Raw genomic sequence first — 27,124 nt, 5'->3', positions numbered from 1 at the left:
CTCTGGTCCTTTTATCTTCAAAACCAGTGATCTTTATAGGGAAGTAAGCTCAGTAGACTGTGGCCAATGATAAAACTATACAGATTAGTTTAAAAAGTGAGACTGGAAGCTGAGAAGAGAGGGGGGATGAAACAGAAGTCATACCAAAAAAACAAATTTTAAAGATCTTTATTTTGGGGGCTGGGGATTTAGCTCAGAGGCAAAAGCGCCTGCCTTGCAAGCAGGCAGTTGTGAATTCGATCCCCGGTAGCAATAAAAAAGAAAAAGACCAAAAAAAAAAAAAAAAAAAAAACCAACAACTTTATTTTTCGCCATCATAGTAGGGTTTTTTTGTTTTTTGTTTGTTTTTTTTTTTTTTGAGACAGGGTCTCATTATGTAGTTCAGGCTGGCCTCAAACTCATGGTGATTCTGCCTCAGTCTTCCAGATGCTGGGATTTACAGGTATGTGCCACCACACCCAGCATTTTTTGGTTTTTTTTGAAACAGGGTCTTGCTATGTAGTTTAGGCTGGCATCAAACTTTGAATTATCCTCCTGTCTCAGTCTCCTGAGTTCTGGGATTGGAGGTATGGACCACTATGCCTAGCTTGTTATATTACTTTTCTTCTAAAATATTGCCACAAATATAGTGGCTTATGACAATGTAGTATATTAGGTTATATTAGGTTATTCTATAGTCCAAAAGCCCAGCAAGGATCTTGCTGTACTTTAGTCACAGTGTGGTCAAGGCTGTTTTCCTATTTGGAGGCCCTGAAGTAGATAGAATTTGTCATTGCCCTCTCCAGCTTCTAGAGGCAGCTTGCATTCCGTGGCTAACGGCCCCTTCTACCATCTACAGAGCTAGTAATGCTGCCTCACCCTGTATGTTCTTCTACAGTCACATCTTTTCCTGAACACAACCAGAAACTTCTGATTTCATAGACTTAACTATTTACACTAGGTCTTCCTGATTAGTCCAGATCCTCTACCCATCTCAAGGCCTTTAATGTAATCATCTGCATAATCTCTTTGCCATGTAAAGTAACATCTCTACAACTTCCCGGACATAGGGAATGGGTATTTTAAGACATGAATGTGAGGCTATTATTCTGCCTATCATAGTTATGAAATTTCCACATGCATAAACATTCACAGAAAAATAAGCTCAGAATTACAAAATAATATACTCCTGTAAGCACCACCTGAGTCAGAAATAAATATTGTTAGAACCTCAGTAATGCTTTCACCTGTAAATCATATGGTTTGTTTATATTTGTCTGGAATTTTTTTTATCCATCTATCTGAGGTGCTATAAGATCAAACAAAAGGCCCTCAACCTGCTGGGCAAGCACTTTACCACTAAGCTATAGCCCCAAACCCTTATTTATTCTACTTTAAACATTTTTTGTCACTTGGATTTCTTTTAGGTGTTTCCTATAAATTGCATATACATAGCTTTATTTTGTTTTATTTTATTTTATTTTTGGTACTGGAGATTGAATTCAGGACCTTGTGTTTGCCAGGCAGGCACTTACGCCGCTGAGCTAAATCCCCAGCCCCGTAGCTATATTTTAAATACCAGTTTTCTTGATACTGGAAATTGAATCAGGACCTTGCACTTGCCAGGTAGGTGCATATGTCACTGAGCTACATCCCTGGCCCTATGCAGTGATATTTTAAAAGTAATTGAATCTGATAGATTCTGACTTACAACAGGTGAATCCTGCTGTTTATATTTATTGCAATAAACAATATACTTCTTAAATTTTTAACTTATTTTCTGTTTAGTTTTCATTAATGTTTTCTTCTTTGGCTTTTTTTTTTTTTTTAACTTTTGTGGGCTTAGTCACATGTCTGTTCCTTACCATTTTTTCTCTTTGTTAACCTGCCAATGTTTTCTTCTTATAATCACAGTTATTCTTAAACTGCTGTATCAGTACATCATAAAAATCTTACTCCTTAGAATGTTTTCCTTCATAGCTCTATGAAAGATGACACCTGTAGAATGCTTTCCCAAGCTCCCCACTCCTGAGGTTTTACTGAAATAGCTTATTTTATTTTGTGCTTGTCTCTACACTGAAAGCACAGATTCCCAGTGTCTTCCGTCTTTTAAATGCAACTCTGCATAAGTATTTTAAGATTCAGTGCTCACCTCTGTAACCTCTCCTCTTCCTTTGTCCTTCTCATGGGATTTTAATCATTACAGTGAGAACTCCAGCTTGGGCAGAGAGATACCAGACAAGGTCTTATTTTCCCTGGTTGAGAATTGATGTGATGGCTGGCTTTCATTCTTGGATTGAGTTCCTTTTCTCTTAGTCAATGTTCTATAGTCTCCTGGCTGACAGTATTGCAGGTGACTGATCTTTGTGACTGATTCTTGTTCCTTTATAAGTAACCTAGTTTTTCTGTGTGGCAGCTTGTAAGTTGTCTTTTTTATTTCTAAAATTCAGAAATTTCATCAGGATTTCTAAATGCTTATCTTTATTCATGTGAGTCCTTTTATTTTTATTTTTTTGGTACCGGGGGTCGAACTCACAACTGTTCATTTGCAAGACAGGTACTTATGCTGCCAAGCTAAATCCCCAGTCCTCATGTGAGTCCTTTTAGTCTTCAGACTCAAATGCCCCTCTTCATCTGTTACATTATTTTTTCTTATTTTTTGCATGTCAGGTCTTCTAGATTGGTCCTGAAAACTTAAAATTGACAGCATGATTTCCTTCCCCTTGTATTTATGACTTCTATGATTTTTTCCAGTTATCTTTGAGTTTCTCCTTAGTTACTGTGCAATAACCAAATATGTATATTTGAAATATAAATCTTGACATTGAGAAAATAACCACAGAAAGAGTCTGATAGAACTGTGGGGGACCGGCAGCGGCTGAAAAGATAAGAAGTATGAAATATAAATGACTTTATTTTGAGAATGCGGGGAGAGACACCCTTGATCCCCTGGGCCTTGGCATATCCCATATTCCCCCACCCACCCCCGTGGCAATCTCTCTGTGGAACACATGGAGTGGGGGCATATAAGTAGCCTAGGTTTGGGGTGGAACCTAAGGGGCATTAGTGATGCACAGGTAGCCCATTGGCATTCGTTTGGGCCATAGGTAAATTCCTAGGGGTGGGGGAGATGGAGCTCTTTGGTTCCGCCTGAGGCTTTACCAGCTACAGTGTCCTGTCTGGGCCAAAACTCTTTCAGAGTCTATGGACCAGCTGGCTCCACTGGGTTTCATTTGTTTTTTGATACAGGATCTTGCTATATAATTTAGGCTATCCTTGAACTATATAGCCCAAGCTGGTCTCAAACTTGAGGCCATCTCTTGCTTCAGACTTCTGACTGCTAGAATTATAGTCATGTGTCATCATACTGAGCTCACTGGATTGGCCTTGAGTTAAGCTTCCACCTGTCATCTGATTTTTCTGTAAGCCCCTACTCTGATTCCTGGACGACTAGCATTTTGGGTCTCATCAATTTAGACCTAAATGTCTAGTTATCCCTAAAATATCTAGATATATCTTTTTCCCCAATACACAAACACCCTAGTAAATCATCATAGCGGGAAAGGTTTGGAGAAAGATTTATGATAAGTACTTGAAGTGGTGGTACAATGTCCTTTCTGATAGTTCCTTTTCTCTTAGTCTACAATCAAAACACCCTGGGTTAGTGATGAAGTTGGTCAGGAAACTAGGAAGAGATTGTGACTGTTTATCTTTGCAACTCAAATCAGGATTTGGGTACCAGATCTATGTATAGCATCTATTGTACAGATCAAGCAAAAGAAAAACACATTTGGAATAGTGGAATCAGGACCCCCAACAATTTATTCTTCCATTAAAAAAAACTATGCGAACACTAGGAAAAAAAGATCAATATGTGCTTTTTTCAGAATTTTAGAGATTAACCAAAAGTTTGCTACAACTCAAGGCATTTTTTTTTGGTCTTTTTTCTTTTTATCGTTACCGGGAATCAAACTCACGACTCTCTGCTTGCAAGGCAGGCGCTTATGCTGCTGAGCTAAATCCCCAGCCCTCAAGGCATATTTATTCAAGAAAAATAGCAGTGTCCTGGTAGGCAGAGTGACATTTATGGTGTTTTAACTTTCCTTATTCCCATTCTTTTGTTCTTTGAAACTAAGAACCTTTCAAGTAACAGACAGGGTCAAAATCAATAATCTGGCAGCCACTAGAGGAGGCAGAGCAGATTGAAAAAGCTCTGCCTCTGGAAAAGTGCCTGTTTGACCTGCCTGATGTCTCTGAATCCCCCTCCCCATGGGTTTGCTTTTATTGTAGCTGTTGTTTTGTGTTAATACACTGGGGATTGAATCTGGGGATTTTGCCCCAAACCACTTCCCCAACTTTTTAAAATGTTTTTGATTCAGGCTATCTCACTAAGTTACCCAAACTGGGCCCAAATGTATGATCTTCCTGGCCACTGCACTCTTACTCTGTCTCTGTTTTGTTTTTCTTTCTGAGACAGGATCTTGCTGTGTAGCTCAGGGCCACCGCGCCCAGCTGTGCTCCTCTCTGACAGTGGTCCTTCCTTTCCCTGCAGGGTACTTTTCCCACTTTTAACTGGCCCACACTTGCTCTACAAAGCATGCTTCTTTTCTTACCTTTAATAAATGTAAAAAAAAGTACACTACTGTCTCACCTTCCCAGAGTGCTAGTATTATAGACGTGCTACCAACCTGGCTCAGGGTTTGTTTTTATTCAACCTGATTCAGAATTTTCCCTGTGAAAAATAGCCACATACCTGGACTATTCATTGAAAACAATAAGTAGCAGTTAACATCACAAATACCTGATGTGGTGACTCCAGCTGGGGGTTAAATTAAAAAAAAAGGAACGAAACAAAGCAACAATATTAAAAACCCTAAAAAGCAGGGAGTGAGGGGCGACAGAGGATGACATATCCATAGAGAGCTTTCAAAAACTCCGGACATTCCTGGGAATTCCATAGCATGTTAGGGCTATGAACATGCCCAGGACGTCCTGAGCTCTCACTGCTTACTGACCTTGCTGCTCTATGGAAGCTGGAAGTGAAGGTTAAAGCAGTGTTATATACTGCCTACTGACACACTGCACACATCACCCTCCCATACACCAAATACCTCAGTAAGGAGTGGGAGACTTACTAGTTGAAAGCATTTAAGGAAATCTCTCTCCAGTTATTAGCTGGCCACTATACTTATGGATAGTGGCCACATAACAAAGAACATGGACTTCACTGAATCACTCTAGGAAAGTCACTTAAAAGAAAAACCAAAGCCTGAGGAGTGGTGGAATCTGGTTTTCAGAGTTGCCACATTATATTATTTAAAATGTCACTTTTGGGGCTGGGGGTTTAGCTCAGTGGCATAAGCACTTGCCTAGCAAGCAGTCAGTTGTGAGTTTGATCCCCGGTACTGATTAAAAAAAATAAATTAAAAAAAGAAAATGTCACTTTTGCTGGGCATGGTGGCTCACACTTGTAAACCCAGCACTCAGGAGGCTGAGGCAGTAGGACAGTTTTAAGTTTGAGGCCAGCCTGGGCTACATAGTGAAAACTTCGCTCAAAATGAAAAAAATGGGCCGGGGATTTAGCTCAGAGGCACAGTGCCTGCCTGGCAAGTATAAGGTTGTGAGTTTGATTCCCAGTACAAAAAAAAAAAACAACAACAACAACAAAAAAACCTCACCCTCAAAAAAAAATCACTTTTAACTAAATTATGAGAATGCAAGAAACAGGAAACTTGTTTATAATCTTTTTCTTTTAAAGGTTTTAAAAGACAACTGCAAAAAGCAATACAGAGACATACAGAGACGTGGTAGCACATGACTATAAACAACACTCTAGGAGGCTAAGGCAGAAAGATCATCAGTGTAAACCCAGCCTGGGCAATTTAGTGAACTATTGAGACCTTGTCACAAAGTAAATATTAAAAAATAGGCTGGTAGTGTACCTCAGTACCAAAGGCTCTGGATTCAATCCCCAATATTATAATAATAACAGTAATATAATAATAAAAACAATAACTATAAATGATGATGCAGCAGTGAAGATGTTTTTTCCTTAAATGGTATTACATTAAACCTATTGTAATTGAAAATGTCTTAAGTAGCAAACACATTTAATACACTCAACCTACTGTATCCCACGGCTTACCAACATAGTGTGCTGTAGCATGGGTGTCCAACTTGGCTTGCCTGGGCCACACTGAATGAAGAGGAGTTTCTTGAGTTACACATAAAATATATAATATAATTAATGTATATAAGTGACAAACTTCATTTTTACTTTTTTTTTTTAATCATCGGTGCTGGGGATCAAACTCACGACCCTGCGCTTGCAAGACTATTTTTACTTTTTTAAAAATTATAACAGTAATCCTCAGGTTCATAAGCGTGATGATTGGGTGTTCATGCTCCATGCATGACATGTGCCTCCTTTGAACCTTGTTACGACATCAGCACATTACCCATCTGATGTGGAAAAAAAAATTTTTTTTTAGATTATAACAGTTAAAAAAAAAAAAACAGGGCAACTGGCCTGCAGGCCTCAGGTTGGACATGCTTGAAGGCTGTTAATCTTTGTGACCATGTGGCTGACTGTACCAACATCAAGAGAATACTGTACTGAATATCATTAGCCAAGAAGAGATCAGAATTCACAATTCAAAAAAAAAAAAAGAATTCACAATTTGAAGTACAATTTCTAATTGTTCATCACACTTTTATATCATCTTTTTTTTTTTTTGTCTTTTTCCTTTTTATCGGTACCGGGGATCGAACTCACGACTGCCTGCTTGCAAGGCAGGTGCTTATGCCGCTGAGCTAAACCTCCAGCCCCTATATCATCTTAAAATCATCAAAATCGCAAGTCAAATCATTGCAAGTGCTGGACTGCCTATAACTCTAGTTAATCAAGGCTGACAGTCCCTGTCCAATCTGCCTGGTAAATACTTGTCTGTCTTTTAGAACACTGTTGGAAGGGATGAAGCATGTAGAAAGCATGCCATTACAGGAATCAAGAACTAGAATATTCATACTCAATGTGAGTATAGTGCTGGCAAAAATTAGAAATCAAGGGCTAAAGAAACACTGTTATTCTAGAGTTTAGTACTAGAGAAAGCTATATGCAGGTCAAGATGGGTGCTGGTGTGCATACTCCGACTGGCTTCTGTCTACTCAAAAATAGAGCCCTGTGGTCCTATGGTATACACATGGGTATGGGGAGAAAAGCAAAGTGTTTGCAAGATTCCCAAGGGCTCCTCATTCTGGATGTGCATCTAGGCCAGAGGACCACTGGGATGTCCCTACCTAACACACACCAGCAAAACTATGCAGCAGGGGGAAAGAAAAATAAAACCTCATGAAGAAGAGAACCTGGAAGAGCATCCCTGCCTGCTGCAGCACCCCGCCAGCGCCCTCTGCCGACAGAGATTAACACCATGCTGTATGAAAGGGAGAGGTAGGAGAGCCCATTATCTCAAGGCAGGTGCCACAGGGTGGTCCCTATGAAGACCAGTAAAAGGCTGTTTTCCTGGGAAAAGCAGAGATTAATGGTACTACTGAAGAACTGAAAGATGCAAAGGCGGTGACACTTATAATCTATCCCTTTTACCCACCAGTCTGACTTATGTGGAAATCAGATGTATCTTAGAAATTGATGGGATTATCATAAACCTCATTAGGTGGTGACTCCCAACGGCAACTGCTGTCACACATACAGGTTTTTCTTAGAGAAAAATCAATATTCATAGTAGTATTTGGTGTGCAGGTATCATCCTGTTGTTTACACCAAATTCAAAATTACCGGAAGCAGTTTGCTTTTAGCTGCCAAAGTTACCAGATAGTTTCACACTGCTTCAAGATTCCATCAGTTCTGCTCTGCCATAAAACAGTCTGAAGAGATCCTGATCACAACATATCACAGTGGTCAATATATCAACATGATTAAATCTGATGGGCAGGAATAACAAGTACTTTAATTACTTCAACATAACACATGCAAGATAGAAAGTGGGCAATGAACCACACTAAAGATTCCAGGACCTGCTCCTTAGTGAAGTTTCTGTGGATTTAACAGTCTAGAGTATGTGAAGATAACTTCCCCAAAGTGAAAGACAAGTTTCACAGCCTACTCCCCTCCAACAGAAGCACAGTGTTTGATGGCTTACAATTGGAGAATGTCAGTTGCAACAAACTGAGTCACTTAGGCCACTAGTTTTAAGTAAGGGCCACAGCAAGAGAAGCTTCTGCAGTGAGTCCAGGGCTGCATTTCATGATGCCTTATCATTTGGTACTTAAGATCCAGCCAGTCCAGTAATAGTCAAAGTGTCTATTCAAACAGAGATGCAATTGGATTTCCCAGGAAGCACAGGTTCAAAGGATTTTTAAAAAATAAATCTAGGCCTTTTTTTTTTTTCCTGACAACTATTGTTTTCAACAAACAGATCTTGCTTCTTACAGGACCTTGGTAAAGGACTAAATACCTAACCAGAGGATATCAGATGACCATGCAACTTGTGCTTCTCCTCAAGAATGGAGTATTGAGGGCCTGGGGATTTAGCTCAGCAGCATAAATGCCTGCCTAGCCAAGTGTGAGGTCCTGAGTTCTATCCCTGGTACAAAAAAGAATGGAGTGTATGGCTGGGCATGGTGATGTGTATTTGTAACCCCAGCACTCAGGAGGCTGAGGCACAAAGACATCTGTGAGTCTGAGGTCAGCCTAGGCTACATAGTGAGTTCAAGGCCATTGTGAACTACACAGTGAGACCCTGTCGCAAAACAAAGTGTGTTATTTGGCCAGTCTGGTCACAGGGTCAGGTGCACACAGCATCAATGTATCAACAAATGGAAATGGTAAAGGTAGGCCAAGCATAGCTGGGTGTGATGGTGCATGCCTGTGATCGTAGCTCTTGGGAGGCTGAGGCAAAAGGATTGTTGCAAGTTTGAGACCAGCTTAGGCTACAAAACAAGCTCAAGACCAACCTGAACTGCATAGCAAGACCCTGTCTCAAAAAAAGGAAAAAAATAGGGGCTGGGGATTTAGCTCAGCGGCATAAGCGCCTGCCTTGCAAGTGTGCGGTCGTGAGTTCAATCCCTGGTACCGATAAAAACGAAAAAGACAAAAAAAAAAAAAAAAAAAAAAAGATCAAACTTTAAAAAGATCCAGAAAGTATGAGCCATTTATATAAGCAAGTAGGTCATACTCCTTCAACACCAACTTGTGTTGCAACGTATTGTCTTATCTCACTTAATGCCTATGATCTCCTGGGGAAATCTCCTATCACCAGCTGACAGACACAGAACAAGCTTATGTGCATGATATAGTTTTATAACTTGACAGTGGACTGTCCTTTTGGGTGAACCTAAGAAGAGTAAAAAAGAAAAATCCCAGCAAGCATCACAACTTGTGAGTGGTGTATTTGATTTTTCACTACTCCTGGAAAGATGGGCAGGAGTATAGATCTATACTTATATGTAAACAGTTGCTAATGGTTTGGATAAATGGTCATGCATTTGCCAGGAACAGGCTTGGAAGATTGGTGGCCAGAAAATTTGAGCTTTTGTAACTGTTTTTGAGATAGTTCTCTTCAGTTTTAATTCAGCTGGAGTCATTTCATCCTGGGCTACCTTTACCTTCTCTGGCTTCTAAGCGTCTTAGGTAGACTATTAACTTTGCTTTGCATTTTTTTTTTTTTTTTTTTTTTTTTTTTTTTTGTCTTCTTGAGACAGGGTTTCACTATGCAGTTTAGGCTGGCCTTGAACTCATTACATAGCCCAGGCTGGCCCCAGACTCACAGTTATCCTCCTGCCTTAGCCTCCTGAGTGCTGAGGTTACAGGCCACCATAACTGGCCCCAACTTTTCTTTAACAATTCATAAATGTATTTACTCTTGGAAGTCAAAATAAGATCTGTAGTTCTCTAAAATAGAGGCAATGGTATAAAACAAGTTTCATTTCCAGTGTACCAGTAACAAAGTACCACAGATTGGAGAGCCTAAACACCAGCACTTCATCATAGTTATGGAGGCAGGAAGTTCAAAGTCAAGGTATTGAGGGAGTTGGTTTTTTCTGAAGCCCCTCTCCTTGTCCTCAGTTTTTCCCCTGAGTCTTCACATGGTATTGCCTCTGTACATACATAGCAGTATCAAAGTTGTCATCGTCGTGGTCTTCTTCCTCCTCCTCCTCTTCCTCTTCTTTCTCTTCCTCTTCCTCTTCTTCCTCTTCTTCCTCTTTGAAAGGATTTTGCCCTGAATGGGATGCTGCAGCCATGGGAGGCTGGGAAGCAGAACCAAGGGGCTGTATCTTGAGGTCATCTTCCCGCCCCTAGGCAATTTACCTGTGGTGCGAAATGAATTCCAATAGGCTACTTGTGCATCAGTAATGCCCCAAACCTAAGCTATATGTATGCCCCCATACCACGTATCCAGCAGAGAAAAAAGCCAGACCCCAGAGGTCATAGAGATTATCTCCACATCTTTAAAATAAAGGCCACTTTTATTTCATATTTCTATCTTTTTAGCCGTGCCAAAAATTCTCACTCTTTCTCTTTTTTTAACCAGGTCAAAAGTCCTCCTCTTAGAAGGACAACAGTCTTGTTGAGAGTAGGGTCCACTTTTATGACCTCACTTTTAGTTCAGTTATCGCTTTATAAAGGCTCTAAATCCAAATCTAGTCACATTCTGAGGTCCTAGAAATTAGGTCTTCAAAATATGCATGAGAAAAAGAGTTAACTTCAGTCCATGAAAACCAGTGTTGAACGTATTTGAAGACATTATCCTACTCTTATATCCTACTTCTCTTTTTTTATTTTATTTTATTTTTTTTAACAGTGGAACTGTCTTTCCCCAAAATGTTGCAGATCAGTTACAGCAAACAGAACGGCAACCATCAAGGAAAATTCTTACTCTGGGCTCCTTTTTGACTGCAGCAACTATGTACAAGCAGCTGCAGCTTCGATAAGGGCCACCCTACTTCTATACCTAAAAGAACATCTCACCTATAGGGCTTTTTTTTTTTTTTTTTTTTTTTTTTTGGTGGTGGTACTGGGGATCGAACTCAGGATCTCACACTTGCCAGGCAGGTGCTTATGCCACTGAGCTAAATCCCCAGCCCACCTATAGGGCTTTTGAGGGGCAAACATCAGACTTTTCTTAAATCAGTCTGATTATGCAGCTTGTTTCCAGAGTGCGCTCACTGTGTTTGTCTAAGTTTTTGTTTTGTTACTGGGCATAGGAGATGAGTGAGCCCATTAATTATCTCTCTGTTCTCACTGACTCTTGAGTTCTGGTCCATGTTACAGAATTAATGATCTACTTAGTCTATGGTCACAGCCAAAACTGGCTTACCCTGGTAAAAGTTGGAATTTGGAGAGACAAAACAAAATCTAAATTCTAGCCAATAGACTCAGCTCTCCACGGGAAAAACAGGAAGGAACAGTTATACAGATACACCATTCCAAATAACTCTACTGCTTCCTAAATAAGTCAGAGGTCAGCAAAGATCAAGAGTATTGTACCAGTAGACTTCTCTCTACAAGAAAGGAAATATTTGGGGTGGGAAAATGTGTTCTTCCCACTAATATACAAGACAGCTGTTATAGCCCTTTCCTGAAAGGATTTTCTGGTTCTTTTTAGCTGAGTTCTCCATGAGGCATTGTATTCTCTTGCTGCTTAACCACTGCCATGCATTTAATAGCTTACAACAGCACTCATTGATCATTTTACAGTTCCACAGGTCAGCTCACACGTGTTTGACTTTATTCTCAGCTCAGGGTCACACAAGCCAACGTCAAAGGATTGGCTGCAGTGGGCTCTTATTTACAGGGCCTGGGAAGAATCCACTTGTGAGAACACTTGGGTTGTTCATGAAAGTTCTGTGCAGATAAGATTTTTTTTTTTTTTCTTTTTGAGGCAGGGTCTCATTATGCAATTCAGGGTGGCCTTGAACTCACTTTGTAGTCCATGCTGGCCTCAAACTTGCAGCAGTCCTCCTGCCTCAGTCTCCCTAGTGCTGGGATTACAGGCATGTGTCACTACACCTGGCCTGTGCAGGTAGTACTGTGTTGGCTGCTTCTGTGCTGGCTGTCGGCCAGGAAGGGCTCTCTCCATACCCTCTGCATTGGCCAGCACAAGGGTTCCTTAAAACCACACCCTCCACCCTCAAGCTAACGATGGCTCTAGTGCCCCTCAAGCTTTGAATCTCTTCTGCTACCAGAGTAAACCATTTTTGTTTTTCAGAGGCAGGACCTCATTATATTGCCCAACCTGGTTTCAAACTCCTGAACTCAAGCAACCCTCCTACCTCAGCCCTCCAAAAAAATTCTTGTTTTTAAATAGCTACCTCACCAAGCTTAATGATAAATACCAAAATTCCAGTTTTTGTTTTTGTTTTTTGGTGTCAGGGTTTAAACTTACAATCTTGCACTTGCCGGGCAGGTGCTCACACCACTGAGTTAAATCCCTGACCCAATCCCAGGACTTTGGAGGCTGAGGCAGAAGAACTGCCATGAATTTGAGGCCAGCCTGGACTACATATTAAGATCTGTCTCTAAATAAATAAATAGCTACCTAATTAGACAATAGTATTTTTTTTGTTTTTTTGGTTTTTTTTCTTTTCTTTTTGGTACCAGGAATCAAACCCAGGGCCTTGTGCTTGCCAGGCAGGTGCTTCACCACTGAGCTATATCCCCAGCCCTAGACAGTAGTATCTATATCTTATCATCAACTGATGTGGACCTTTAATTCTAAGATTAAAGACAGAACTTTAATTATATCTGCAAAATTATTTCACGCCAAAACCTAGATTAGTGCCAGGTGTGGTGATGCACACCTATACTGTCAGCATTTGGGAGGCTGAGACAGAGGGATTGCTGCAAATTCAAGTCCAGCCTCAGCTACATACTGAGTTCAAGACCAGTCTTAACTACATAGTGAGGCCCAGTCTCAAAAACCAAAACAACGTTACCCCAATTGATGTGCTCTAAAATTTTATTGTAGTTTTTTTCTTTCTTTTTTTTTTTTAATAAAATGGATTTGAAAAAAACAAAACAAAACAGCAACAAACCATAAACCTAGATTAGTGTTTGACTGAATAACCAGGTACAGGAATCTTAGGGAGCTGCTTTCAGTATTATGCCTACTATACAAAGGAATGCCTGTTTTGACCTTTGAGCAATGATGGAAACCTTTTAGAGCTTTCAGGGAAAGCAAACAGCCTCCCGTGACACCTGTGTGCCATAGGTTCACCACTACTGCTTTAAATCTTGAGAAACCTCTCTGCCACAGGTCTCTTAGATCCTAGCCCAGCACAAAAGCTACTAAGAAAGTATGGGAGGAAAAAACCTTATAGAACAGAAAGCGTGTTACAAACTCAGACATTTGGAGTGATCACAGTCAGATTCTCAGTTCACTAATAGTCTCTCCTTTTGTGATACAGGGGATTGAACCCAGAGTGTCACTCATGCTAGGGAGGTGTGCTATCATTGAGCTATATCCCATTAGCTTCATAAATCCTTAGCAACTCTGTATGAATTGGAAAAAAGTGTCATTTCCTTAAGATAACTTACTGCTAGTGTTTTAGAAATGTGTTGGGATAATTATATAAACCTCTGCGTACCTAGAAGTGAAGGGCACCCCCATGAGTTGTGTATTGTATAAAGAGGAGCAATGGCCCTGAGCCTAGAGACTCTTTGATCTTACACATAAACTCAAAATTCCAACCACTCGCCCACTCTACTTACTATCTTTGGAGACATCCCCTCCCCCCAAATCTTTAATCCTCATATTCTTCCTTCATTTATTTTCATCCATTGACATAGCTGAGGATATGGTTTAGTGGTAGAAGACTTGTTCAGAAGACAGAAGTCTGCCCTAGTTCAGTCTCCACCAAGACAAACAAACAAACAGCCAGTGGGACTTGGATGGAAACCTTGGAAGCAGGAAGAGGTAGGGTCTTCTCTTGCTCACTGTTGTTAAGTTCAGTACTGGCACCTTTCTGGGCTAATGATCATGTGCTGAAGGACTGAATGACCAGGATCCCACCTCATCACTCAGGTAGAGAGCACAAGTTGGGAGGCTCACTTTGGGCTCTACTAACAGCTACTGCCGCCAAGTCCTTCCCTTTCCAATAAGTAAAGTCATTTGATTTTTTTTCTTTTTGAGACAGGGTCTCACTGTATAGTTTAGACTGGACTTGAAATCGCTATTTAGCCCAGACTGGCCTCGAACTCAGAACTATCATTTTGTCTAAGCCTCCCAAATACTGGGATGATAGGCATGCACCACCATGGCCAGCTAATAAACTCATTTGTACCTGTACTTGAGGACATCCTATGTCTCTGGCCCCGGGCCAAGTGCTTTATTGACATCTTAAAGTCCCCACCAGAACCCACTAATGTATTTATATTTAAGAGAAGTCTGGGCTGGGAAGAAATATTCATTTCTCTATTTCATTGGTAAATTTATTAGACTAACCAAAAAAAGCCATTTTCATAAGGGATTTAGGCTTTGATTACAAATTTGTTCTATTAAAGTTGTTTTTATTTTTGAGGTAGAAGTCTCACTATGTTCCCTAAACAAATTTCAAACTTCTGGGGTCAAGTAATCCTCCTGACTTAGCCTCCTCAGTAGCTAGTACTAGGTGTATACCATCATACCTGACAATAAAAATATCTTAAATAATTTAAACTGCAAATACAAATTTACTATGGCTAGTGATTTTCACTACTGTATTTGTTTTAAGCATACAGAAACACAGTGATTATAGAATTTATTAAAACTCTGCCACCAAAACCTGTTATTAAAGTTTTAAAAACCATAAGTTTATTTTTTTTTCTTACTCTTATTCTAATATGTTTCAGGGATTCCAATTTGTACACCTTTCTAGATTTCAGAAATTCTACCAGTTATTATTTTCATACCTTCTTAGAGTTTTTGTAATCCTACTAGACCCAAAAGAAAAGGAAAACTCTCAGAATAGGCAAAGACTGCAGGTTCTGGGTAGAGATGGAATCAGGTTGTGCAGCTCTAAAGATTTAAACCTGGGGCTGGGGGTACAGCTCAGCAGCACAGCGCCGACTTGGCAAGCACAGCATCATGAGTTTGATTCCCAGCACCAAAAGAAAAACAAAAAGGTGAAACCTGAACACCACTCATCACTAGCACTACCACCTTTCACGGTCAAGTGCTTCTTTTCACTATGTGGTACTTTTAAATTTCCCTTTTTGGGTTGGGGATATAGCTCAACAGCACAGATGCCAACCTGGCAAGTGCAAGGTTCTGAGTGCAATTCCCAGTACCCACCCCACCCCACCCCCCCAAAAAAAAAAACTTCCTCTGTTTTTCCTGTTTTTTTTTTGTATCTGTAAAAAAAAAAAAAAACATTTTCCTATCAAACACTTAGAAAGTAAGTATCATAGCACGTGAGATCCCCAGAACCTGTCATTCAGCAGCACCAGTTATCAGCTCATGGCCTTAAACTTTCCTTATTATTTTCAAGCAAATCCCAGCTATCACAGATGAAATTCTATGATTCTCTAAAACATAAAGACTTTAAGCCACAATACCATTATCACAACTAAAAAACTATAGTAAGTTTTCTAACAAAATATACACTGAATATTTCTTAATATCAAGTATACTGTATAATTAAAATCTCAGTTACCCTATAAGTATCAACTAAAATTTTTTCGTTTGTTTGATTTCTAATCCAGTAAGATCCACATATTTAACAGAATTATCTTATCAACTTATTCATTTTATTTATTTTTATTTTTGTGCTAGAGAATGAATTTAGAGCCTAACACATGCTAGAGAAGCCCTCTACCACCCAGCTACATCTCCAGCCATATATTTAGCTGACTTTTATAAAATATTAATTTTTGAACTTTGGTATCTTTCCTGGATACAATATTTGAAGTGTGACATGGTTATCAAAACCTAGGCCATTGTCTCCTTTCATTATGATACACTGACCAGGCCTATTAAGACTTATCTATTCGGAGCTGGGGATTTAGCTCAGCGGCATAAGCACCTGCCTTGCAAGTGGTGAGTTCAATCCCTGGTACCGATAAAAACGAAAAAGACAAAAAAAAAAAAAAAAAAAAAAAAAAAGACTTATCTATTCAAGGCCAGGCATGGTGGCACATGCCTGTTATCCCACTACTGGATAGGGTGAGGGTGAGGTAGGAGGATCGTTGCCGGTCTGAAGCAATCCTGTGCTACATAGTGAACTCAAAGCTGGCCTGAACAAAACAACAGGATGACCCTGTCTCAAAAAACAAAAAAACCCCTATTTAGGGGCTGGGGATTTAGCTCAGCAGCATAAGCACCTGCCTTGCAAGCAGGAAGTTGTGAGTTCGATCCCTGGTACCGATAAAAAGGAAAAAGACAAAAAAAAAAAAAAAAAAAAAAAAGCCCTATTTATTCTATTTGGGAAATGTAGCTCAGTGATACAGCACATGCTTGGCATGCTAGAGGCCTTTGGTACTTCCCACAGTATGGACACACCCACAACCTACCTATTCCAGTATTAACTTAAAAATGGTAAGGTCACTGCGGTTTTACATACATCCTTCCCTGCCCTTTACCCAGACCTGGCTGCATATTGGGAATGTGGAGATCTTTTTTTACAACCGTGGTAAAATATGCATAAATTTCCATGATTTAAATATATTTACACTATTTTTTTTGGTTTTTTCGGTACTGGAGATCAAACTCACAACCTGTACTTACCAGGCAGACGCTTATGCTACGGAGGTAAATCTCCTGCCCCTATTTACACTATTGTGAACCAAGAACACCATCCATTTCCAGAACTTTTTTCTCATCTTACAAAACTGAAACCATATAAACAATCACTCCCCATTTTCCCCTTCTCCCTGGCCCTGGCAACCACCATTTCACTTTCTAAGAATTTGAATATTCAAGTTCTCACGTACACCTAGAACCACATGGTATGATTTATCCTTTTGCAACTGGCATACTTTACCTAACATAGTGTTCTTAAGGATCATCCACATTGTCAGACTTCTCTCGCAAAGATGAATAATATTCCAATGTATGTAAATAACAGTTTGTTTATTCATTTATCAGTCAAAGGACATTTGGGTTCCTTCTGTTCCTTGGCTATTGTGAGTAATGCTGCTATAAATATAGGTGGTTAAATATTTAAATATTTCTTAAGACTTTGCTTTCATTTCCTTTTTTTATTTTTGTCTTTCGTCTTTTGTCTTTTGTCTTTTGTCTTTGAGACACTATGCAGTCAGGCTGGCCTTGAGCTCACTTTGTAGTCCAGGCTGGTCTGGAATTTGCAACAATCCTCCTAGCTCAGCCTCCTGAATGCTGGGATTACAGGCGTGCCCAACCACACCTGGCTTTATTTCTTTCATTTTATACACAGTAACTGGCATTGCTAGATCTTTTTTGGGAAACTGCCACAGTGGTTTTGATTTATATACATTTTTAATTTTTTTTTTTTTTTTTTTTGTCTTTTTCCTTTTTATCGGTACCAGGGATCGAACTCAGGACTGCCTGCTTGCAAGGCAGGAGCTTATGCCGCTGAGCTAAATCCCCAGCCCCTAAATTTTCTTTATGGTTAGTGATGTTGGACATCCACAGCAGTTGTACCATTTCACATTTTCACCAACAGTGCATGGGGGTTTAAATTTCTCCATATCCTCCCCAACACTCAATACTTTTCTTTTGACAGCACCCTTTTTTTTTTACAGCACCCATTCTGATGGTTTTGCAGTAGTAGTATTGTGGTTTGAACTTGTAGTTCTCTAATGATTACTGAAGTTGAATATCTTGTCATGTGTTTGGTGGCCTTTGTTTGTTTTGTTTTGTTTCGTTTTTCTGTACTGGGGACTGAACCCAGGGCCTTTGCACTAAGCCACATTCTCCAGCCTTTTAAAATTTTTTTGAGACAGGGTCTCGCTAAATCACCTTCATTTTGCATTTCTCCTACCTCAGCCTCCCAGCGTGCTGAGATTACAAATGTACACCACTATGTTTGGCTTTTCTTTTTTTTTCTGGCAATACAAGGGCTGAACCCAGGGAACACTAACCTACAATCCCAGACCTTTGTATTTTTTGAAGGTCTCACTAAATTGCCAGGCTGGCCTCAAATTTCCAATCCTCCTGCTTTAGCGTCCTGATCAGTTGGGATTACAGCCATGCATCATCTTGCCTGGTTCATCTGCCTTTTTTTTTTTTTTTTAAACTGTAGTGGTTATTGTTTTGTTAAGTTCCAGAGATTTACTCTAGTGTTGGAGGGAATGCAGACTGGTGCAACCACTGTGGAAATCAATATGAAAATTCCTCAAGAACCTAGGACTGGAGATCCCACTCAACACAGCTATTCTGGGTATCTTCCCAAAAGAATTAAAAACATCATACCACAGTGATATATGTGTACCTATGTTTATAATAGCACAATTTATAATAGTTAGATCTTGGAAACAACCTAAATGCCCACAGCCTGAGGAATTGATAAAAAAGATGTATTTTTATACAATAGAGTACTACCCAGCTATAAAGAAGGATAAACTGGAGACTTTTATAGGTAAATGGATAGAACTTGAGATCATTCTTATAAGTGAAATAAATGAGACACGCATATGCAAACATAGTAGTGTCTCACTAGTATGAGAAGCTGAAAGAAACAACATGTGTATGTATATATGTATATAAAAGATAGTTAAGATCCTTACACTACTGATTTCTCTGAGTTCACTGAAGAGAAAGATTTGTACTGGTATTGTTCGGACAACTGAGCGCAGATATCTTGTGCTCTGGGTGAATGATTTGGAGATGGCAGAGTGCAGTGTATGTACTATTGTTGCCCCCGATTGATGTACTTTAAAATTTTGTTTTATTTATTTATTTAGTCTTTTTGAGACAGGGCTTCACTATACAGTTCAAGCTGACCTTGCATGCATTGTGTAGCCCAGGCTGACCTCAAGCTCACAACAATCCTCCTGCCACAACCACCCAAATGCTGGGATTATAGGCATGTGCCACCATGCCCAGCTCTCTGCTTAATTTTTTGTTTGTTTGATTTGGTTTTTCTCTTTGAAATAAAAAAGATTTGGAAAAAAGTTTCAGGGGTTCTTTATATATTCTGGATATTAGCCCTTTATAATAGTCTGGGGATAAAGGACCTAGAGTTGTATTTTGTTTTGAAGCTTCCTAGGTTGAGAACTCTCTTATTAGGAAAACAGATAGAATGTTTAACTCAGTTTTCATGGATATTTCATCATTTTAGAACACAGTAGAGAAATCTCCTCCCACCTGGTTATGCCATATGTTCATCAGTACTGTCGGGTCATCATGGGAGCTTTGCTGGTTGGCTTGCCAGACTCATTCACTGATTCTGTTCTTCCCTCCTTGCATGGGTAGCCAGTACTGTAGTGCATATTTATTCCTTATAGAGAAGAAAACCAGAAGAAACAAAATAGCCATATATTAACACTCTCCTACCTATAACTATTATCAAAATGATACATATCTATCACCATTATCCTTCTTGGTACAATTAACTTTTTAAAGACTTTATCATAATTTAATAGAGTGGCCTATGGAATCACAGCTTTTCCTAGATATTTCACTTGAGCATATTTTATATTATAGGATGGTTAAATTGTTACAGCTTGCACAGTGACAACCCATTTAATTATCATCTCCATCTTTGTATCATCATCCTCCTTTTTTTTTTTCTGTACCAGGGATTGAACTCATGACCTTGCACTTGCCATGCAGGAGCGTATACCACTGAGCTAAATCCCCGGTCCTCACCATCCTTCTTAAAGCACATCTTTGCTTTCTGGTATCAATAGGATGTTGTAGACCTATTTTGACTTCTCTTCTTTCAAAGAATTTAATCAGCTGCTCTCAAAGGACTAATTATTATTTTTTTCAAATCCATTTTATTTCAAAGAGAGAAAAGAAAAAAATTCAAAATATGACAATCGGGCAACTATGGTACATACATTGCGCATTGCCATCCCCAAATCAGTCACCTAGAGGACAAGACATCTGCATTCAGTAGTCCGAACAATGCCAGCATAAATCTTTCTCTTCAATGAACTCAGAAAAATCAGTAGTATAATTATCTTCATTATATATATAAAATATACATATGTTGTTTCTTTCAGCTTCTCACACTAGTGAGACAATATGATGTTTACACATGTGTGTCTGATTTATTTAACTTATGGGACTCCTGATTATTTAAATAGTAAATATTTAAATTGTATTTAAATAGTGTTATCACTGTTAAATACAATTAGGTTAAGAAACTCTAATGGTAACAAAATAAGAAAAAGTTTTCCTTAAGGTAAAATTCATGTCGATTGTTCAATTTAATATATCATTGCTAGACTCTGCCTTGATGGTCTGCGGATTCACCAACCACACAAAATCCTTTGAAGCTATCATCTGCATCTTTTAACAAAGACAAGATGCGTATCCAGGATTACACTGCATGAAAGGGCTACAGATTCAAACCCAGCACTATTTTCAGAAACTAAACTCCTAAAGTTTCCCACAAGTCTCTGCCTCATTCCCTGCCTGCTGTCAAAAATGTACAGCGTACTTGTTTACAAGAGATTTTCACCATGTTGCCTCACATAGGACTCCCAATGCAGGGTTTTTCTAGCCTTAGTTGTTGTGAAGACGAGAGAGAATACTACCCCGATTTTCTTCTTTCCCCGCAGGACTCAGGAGTAAGAATGACCAGGAGAGCCCTGCAAGAGAAAGGCCTGAAGACAGAGCCCCTCAGGAGGCTCCTGCCCAGGAGAGGCCTCCGGACAAATGCCCGGCCCAGTTCTGCAGTGCCAGATGCCAGAGCCCCGGGGGGAGGAAGCAAGGCACCAAGGGCACCTAGGACGATCCCCCAAGGGAAGGGAAGGTGAGCCAGCTTCCCAGCAAGGCCAGGCCCTGAAGCCTCTCGGTTCCCACCTCCATACCCAAGCTGGAGCATCCAGGGTGAACGCCCTGCACCTATGCCTCCACCCTACCTTTCCTGCCCACAAGTGGGCCTCATGGTGTGGAAGGCGGCAGAACTGGGACCACACTGGGCGCCTGAGGACCTTTCCTTGTGTGCAGAGATGGGTGCACACCAGAGGCCTTGCCACTTCCTCGGATACCTGCACAGCTACCCGCCAAACTTCCTCAAGTGGGTGTGCCGAGCGGCAGCACCTTGACTTGGGCAGAGTGGGGCCATTCTCGCAGGCACACAGCCACACAGACTGCAGACAGCAAGGGATACGTGCGAGGAGCTTGCTAGCATCAGAGTCCTGCCCTTCCCTTTGTGGCTTGTGGGGTGGTGACCCCTAGTGCCAGGACGAAGCTGTTGTTTCCCCTCAGACGCTGAGCCATCGCCAACCTGGGAGTCTCACAGCCTAGAGGCCTTCAAGCCTGCGGACCCGCGTGGAGGGGCCAAGGGAGACTGCTGGCACAGCCCTGAGCCGGCCAGCCGCCCTGGAAACGCCCCAGCTGGAGAAACTCCTGGGGAAGGAGCCCCGAGTGCTTGCAGGAGGGGTTTTCATCAACGTCTGACTTCCAGACTTTATCAGGCGTCACACTAATCATAGTGTCCCCATCTGTTGCGGGCTTATTGTGTGTCAGTCATTGCGATTTATGGGAATTATTTCATTTGATCCTCACAACATCCCTGTTATAGGTATTGTCAGCATTTTACAGATGGAGTAACTAACTCTCCAAGAGGTTAAGGAACTTGCCCAAAGTCAGACACAGCCCGTTTGTGGCAAAACCAGCATTCGGACCCAGTATGCCTGCCTGACTCCATAGCCCCTCTACAATACGGCTCCTTGTGCTGAACATGTGGGAATAAGGCTCTTAGTTTGCCAAGGTATCCACGTATGTGCATATGTTTTTTCTCAGTGCAGATTGTATAGAATACTTCTATACAGAAGCAAGCAGATACTCCCAGGAGGAAAATGAGCAATTGTAGCAATGACTGAGATGAAATTTGGGGGAACGTAGATGATTCTTCAGACCAGTGCTCAGACTCAGCCCGTGGATCCGGGAATGATATCTTTTAACAACTGTAAAGAGATGATGGTGAAGGAAGCATAATTCCAGACTAGTTCTGGGTGGAGATTTCCTGGAGGCCAGGGAAGATGGCTTCTGTATACCATTTGCTATCACACTGGGTTGCTTGGGAAATTCAAAGCACAAAACTTGATAAAGTTTCCAAATTCCCAACAGATACTAATCTGCTGGATTTAGGAATGAAAATTGAAATTCTTGAAAATTCCTGAAATCTATTATTCTTTTTCATGACTTTCTTTTTTAAACAAATAAATACAAATTTAGTAGTAGTTTTAAAAAAAACTATAGGCCATAGAAAATATTCAAAAAGTGGAAAATGTCAGCAAACACTATTGGTAATAGTTCAATAGCAAAATGTTTAAATATTTAACTAGATTAACAGCACTACACAGTCGTGTTGAAATTGCCGATATCAGGAGTTATTTTCAGGACATTTTATTCCTTGGACCATCATAGAATTTGTATAAAATATAGTATGCATATAAACATAATTTCTCAGCACACAGGCCACGACTTTTAATATGCCAACAGCTACAAAAAGTCATTAAGCTGTGACAATGTCTCCTATGGGCTTCTGTTCCAAGTTTCAGAAATGTCTACATTAACTTTACATTCCACATGTAATGTATCCTTTTCTCATTTTTCACTTATATCAGTAATTCCTTCAAACTAGGAACTCTTCTATGTTGTCAAGAGTTGTCAAAAGTATAGTCTTTTTTCCTTGCAGATCATGTTTGAGATTCAGAAAACACACATTTCCCAATGAATTCCAGGAAGGAATTCCTGCCTAAAAACACTATCCTGCGCTGAGCAGGACTGGAAGGAAAGTCTGCTGCAGAAATATTTAGTATTTTGTCAAGCTCAGCCATTGAGGCATCTCAAATGTCAGAAGCCTCAGAATCAGAGGATCTAATATAGATTCCCGCTTTGCAGTTCCTAGTTGTGGGACCTGGGATGAGTCCCTTTACTCTCTGAGCTTCAGCTGAATGGATAAAATAATGACTTGGGATAATGTGCTTACTTTGTGAGACAATTTTGTAGAAGGGCTGAAAGGGTGGCTTTGGAGTCGGACAGTCTGAGGTTCAAATCCTAACTCCATGACTTACTACCTCTTTGATTTGGGGCAAGTTCTAACCACTCCATGAATTTTCTCTTCTGTAAAATGGGGACACTGACTGAGTCTATTTCATAGTGTTTTTGGTGAGTTTAAATTAGATTACATATGAAAATGCTTAACATGGAGCATGGTATGTTGTAAATGCTTGACAAATGTGGACCAGTTATCCGCTGCATCTACCTCACAGGGCAGTTGTGAGGATGAAAGGGGGAGGGATGGTGGGAAAGTGTTTTCTAAGCTGTGAAATGTTACCACATGCTTCTCTTTTCTCGAGTATTCTAGGGAGCCTAAGAATACTTAATTATATTCATAAACAGTAAATGTGTTGAGGAGATATCATCATGGTTAGCTGGAAAACAGGGTGCAAAGTGCTTTCAGGTGAGAGTCAAGTGGGCAAACTCTAGCATGGTATAATTGCACTCTTGGGGACAAGAAGAAAGCTGATGTTCAAGGAATCTTTGGAGAAAGACAGGTTTTTTTCCAGTCGGATTCAGTAGGAAGAGAGCATATAACAAATGGTTGTGATGGGGGCTTTCTAAATCTTGTCTGGAACTTATTGATACAAGGCTGGATTTAGGCAACATTCCCATTAGCTAGAAACAGTGCGTCCTCTCCCTGCTGCAGGTGCAAATGTGATGCCCTTCTTTTCCTGGAATTTAGATCAAGCATGGTTCAAAATGATCTCATGTAATCCAAAGATGCTCTGATGTAATCCTGACAGCAGCCCCATAAAGTACATAATAGCACTACTGCATTATTTTAGATGCGGTGTGGAGTCTGGGAAAGTTATGCCCACAGTCACCCACCTTCTATGTCTCGGAGTCAGGATCCAGAGTCGAAGTCTTTCACCAGCACTGAACTCTCTTAGCCCACCGGGTGCCAGATTGCTGACCTGGAGCAAGGAAGAAAATCCAGGTTTATAAGGTTTTGATGCCCGATTGTCCTCCTGTCTTGCCTTTGGTAACAGTTGTCTCTCCTGATATTGCTCTTACTTCTCTGAACTGTTTCTTGCTGCTTTTCTCTGCTTAGCCCTTAAGTCTGGGTCTTTGTACCCAGTCCCTGGACTTTACACAGTTGATGCCTTCCATTCCTAGTCACCACTTCCAGTCCACAGTGCCCTTGTGAGCACCAGCCTGGTCAAGCAACTGCCTCCTTGACGTGTACTCTCTGAAGCTCCCAGGTTCCGTCTGATGCACATCTTTCCTTTTACACAGCTCTCCTGGGGTTCCCCTCACCACCCCGCTTTACCATGGCCTCTATTGGGCGGCGGGGGGGGGGACACGTCTAGGAAGCCTTCAGTGAAAAGGACTTTTCTTTTTTTCTGTTTTCTGTTTTTTTGTTTGTTTGTTTGTTTGTTTTTTGAAACAGGGTCTCACTATGTAGTTTAGGCTGACCTTGAACTCACTGTGTGGTCCAGACTGGCCTCATATTCAGAGTGATCCTCCTGCCTCAGCCTCACAAGTGCTGGGATATCAGGTGTGCACCACCACACCTGACAGAAGAAGCCTCTTGAATAAGTTCTTGGGGCTAGTAGACTGTTGGGTATGTTCTGAGAGCTGCCAACGGTTTAGAGGAGAACTTGGAGAGTGGAGTTTATGTCCTCAGCTGTCTGCTGGGTACCCAGTAATGAGCCAGACCTAGAGGCTGAAGTGGAAGACGCATCCACGAGGAAAGGACAGGAGCCCCAGCTTCAGGAAGCTCCAGGCCACTGGAGAAGACAAACATTAAGCAGTCCTCCGAACTACAAAACTTCTGAGGGTTTTGATGGAGAAGTTCAGGACGGGTGCCATGAGAGAACTGGAAGGGGGAGGGTGAAAAGACGTTTTTGAGAAAATGAAAATACTGTCTCCCTGAGACCTGAGCAGGGGAGAAGAATTCAATATAAAGGCAACAGTGGGAACATAGCCAGAGGCAGGCAAGAGCTTGGTATGCTGGGAAAACGGAAATAAGATCCGTGGACTGGAGCTGATGGTGTCGGGACTGGATGAGGGCAGGGGCAGAGATCTTGAGGGCCATAGTAAGGAACTTGGATTATTTGGTTTCACTTTATATTTGGAAATAATTTCAAAGTTATAGACAGTAATTATAGTTACAGAAAGTAACTAGAAACCTGGTTTTTGTCTCACTTCAATGGAATGACATGATTCAGTGTGTGTATAAATCCACTTGACTACTGTGTGAGAATTCATTGTAAGCACTGGAGTCATAGAGCCGACTACAAAAGACATCCGTATATCCTTTGCCCAAAACTCACCTACTGTTAACATTTACAGTGTGCCACTTGTCACTTTCACTTCATCTTCAACATAGATATATGACTTTGATTCTGAACTAATGAGAGTGAGTTAAATATATCATAGTCCTTTACCCCTAAATACAGTGCATGTTCCTACCATAATACAGTTACCCACTTCACTAAATTTAATAATGACACACTATCCCAGCTAATTCACCCATATCTTTAGTCACTTGTCTCTGTCTCTGTGTCAAATAAGCCTTTATATAACATTTTTTCCCTTTAGTACAGGAGCTGGTCTGGGAATGATGTGTTGTATTATGTTGTTATTTCTCTTTAGAACCTTTTATTCTGGAGTGGTTAGCCTTTCTTTGTCTTTTATGATGTTGAAATTTTCAAAGAATTCAGTCTTCTTTATTTTAATAGATTGTTTCTTCTTTTGCATTGTCTGCTGTTTTTTCATTATTATATATGAGTAATGTAGTCATTGCTGAAAAACTGCGTACGTGAGATCGTGTCCTTCTTGTATACCCACTAGAGCCGCACAGTGTCCATCTGTTCATCTTTGGTGAATTTAGATTACACTGTCAAGATATGGTCAGATTTCTCCAATTCATAGTTCCTAATAGTTAGTAAGCCATCTATGGGGAGATACTTTATGACCACAGAAATATTCCATTCCATGTCAAAGTTTAAATAGAGTTAACATCTGCTGATGGTTCTTGACTGAATAAATTTTCAGGGTGGTTACAAAATGCTAACTCCAGCTCCAGGACTCCCCCACATTTATCAGTCAACGTTTGACATTCTTTACCATATAAATACAGGAAAAATTATAGATATTTACTGCCCACAGCACTAGGCATTGAGCCCTGGATCTTGCATATGCTGGGCAAGTGCTCTACCACTGAATTACAGCTCCAGTCCTTTATTTATTTCTATTTTGAGACACCATCTTACTAAGTTGCCCATTATGGCCTCGAGTTTTCTATCTTCCTGCCTCAGCCTCCAGAGTAGCTAAGATTGCAAGTGTGTGCCAGGGTGCACAGCTTACTTCTTTATTTTTATTATTGGATGGAACACTTGGAATTTTTTTTTTAAGACATGGTCTCTCTATGCAGTTCAGGCTGGCCTTGAGCTCACTTTGTAGCCCAGGCTGGTCTCGAACTTGCAATAATCCTCCTGCCTCAGCCTCCCAAGTGCTAAGATTACAGGCGTGTGTTACCATATCCAGTTGAAAGCCTGGTTTTCACCCTAATTTCACTGAAGTGACAAAATTCATTTGCATATAAACCTACCCTGCTTGTTGTGTGAATGCATTGTAGGCATTGAAGTGAGGAGCAAAAGGGGTCAGATTAATAATCCTGTGGGTCTTCACTGCTTGGGACATACGTAGAGATGGTATGGGGCAGGAGGGGTCAGTGGAGGCCAGGTCACATGAAGCTGAGAATCCTGAGTGCTGTGGGAAATTCGAAAAGCTCTAAATAGTAAAGTGTGACAGTGTATGATCTGAGTTTTAGAGTGATTGTTCTGACAGCCAAGTAAAGACAACATGAAGGGCTAATGCTACGGTTCTCTCTCATGTATCTTTGCTTGTCTCTTGCTACTGAGGACTTCCCAGTGGGTCCTCTCCTGGTTCCTCAGGTCAGTTCAGGCTGGCCTTGAATTCAAAAGAATGATCCAAACACCTGTCTAAGAGCCTGATGTGATGATGCACTCCTGTAGTCC

General features: G+C 40.6%; 1 protein-coding gene and 2 non-coding genes across 5 annotated transcripts in view; 2 read left to right on the top strand and 1 right to left on the bottom strand.

Moving 5' to 3' along the window:
- The window catches only part of Bcl7c (BAF chromatin remodeling complex subunit BCL7C), a 48,629-nt gene extending 22,789 nt beyond the window's left edge, over positions 1-25,840 (top strand). For all 3 annotated transcript variants that reach the window (XM_063226852.1, XM_063226849.1, XM_063226850.1), the window contains one exon: positions 20,684-25,840. In XM_063226852.1, coding sequence (XP_063082922.1) covers positions 20,684-20,881 — 198 coding nt within the window. In that variant the 3' untranslated portion in view covers positions 20,882-25,840. The remainder of the gene's footprint in view (positions 1-20,683) is intronic.
- Positions 6,346-6,447, top strand: LOC111754041 (small nucleolar RNA U13). Its single transcript, XR_002788773.1, has one exon. It is a non-coding gene; the product is annotated as a small nucleolar RNA U13 (small nucleolar RNA).
- On the bottom strand, positions 10,803-10,937 carry LOC111754080 (small nucleolar RNA SNORA16B/SNORA16A family). Its single transcript, XR_002788806.1, has one exon. It is a non-coding gene; the product is annotated as a small nucleolar RNA SNORA16B/SNORA16A family (small nucleolar RNA).
- Positions 25,841-27,124: the final 1,284 nt, after the last annotated feature.

The sequence above is a fragment of the Cavia porcellus genome, unplaced genomic scaffold (assembly GCF_034190915.1).
Source record: "Cavia porcellus strain 051 isolate PalLab524CR breed Dunkin Hartley unplaced genomic scaffold, mCavPor4.1 scaffold_16, whole genome shotgun sequence".
In the NCBI taxonomy this organism is placed as follows: domain Eukaryota; kingdom Metazoa; phylum Chordata; class Mammalia; order Rodentia; family Caviidae; genus Cavia; species Cavia porcellus.
This window is presented reverse-complemented; position numbering and strand designations above follow the sequence as displayed.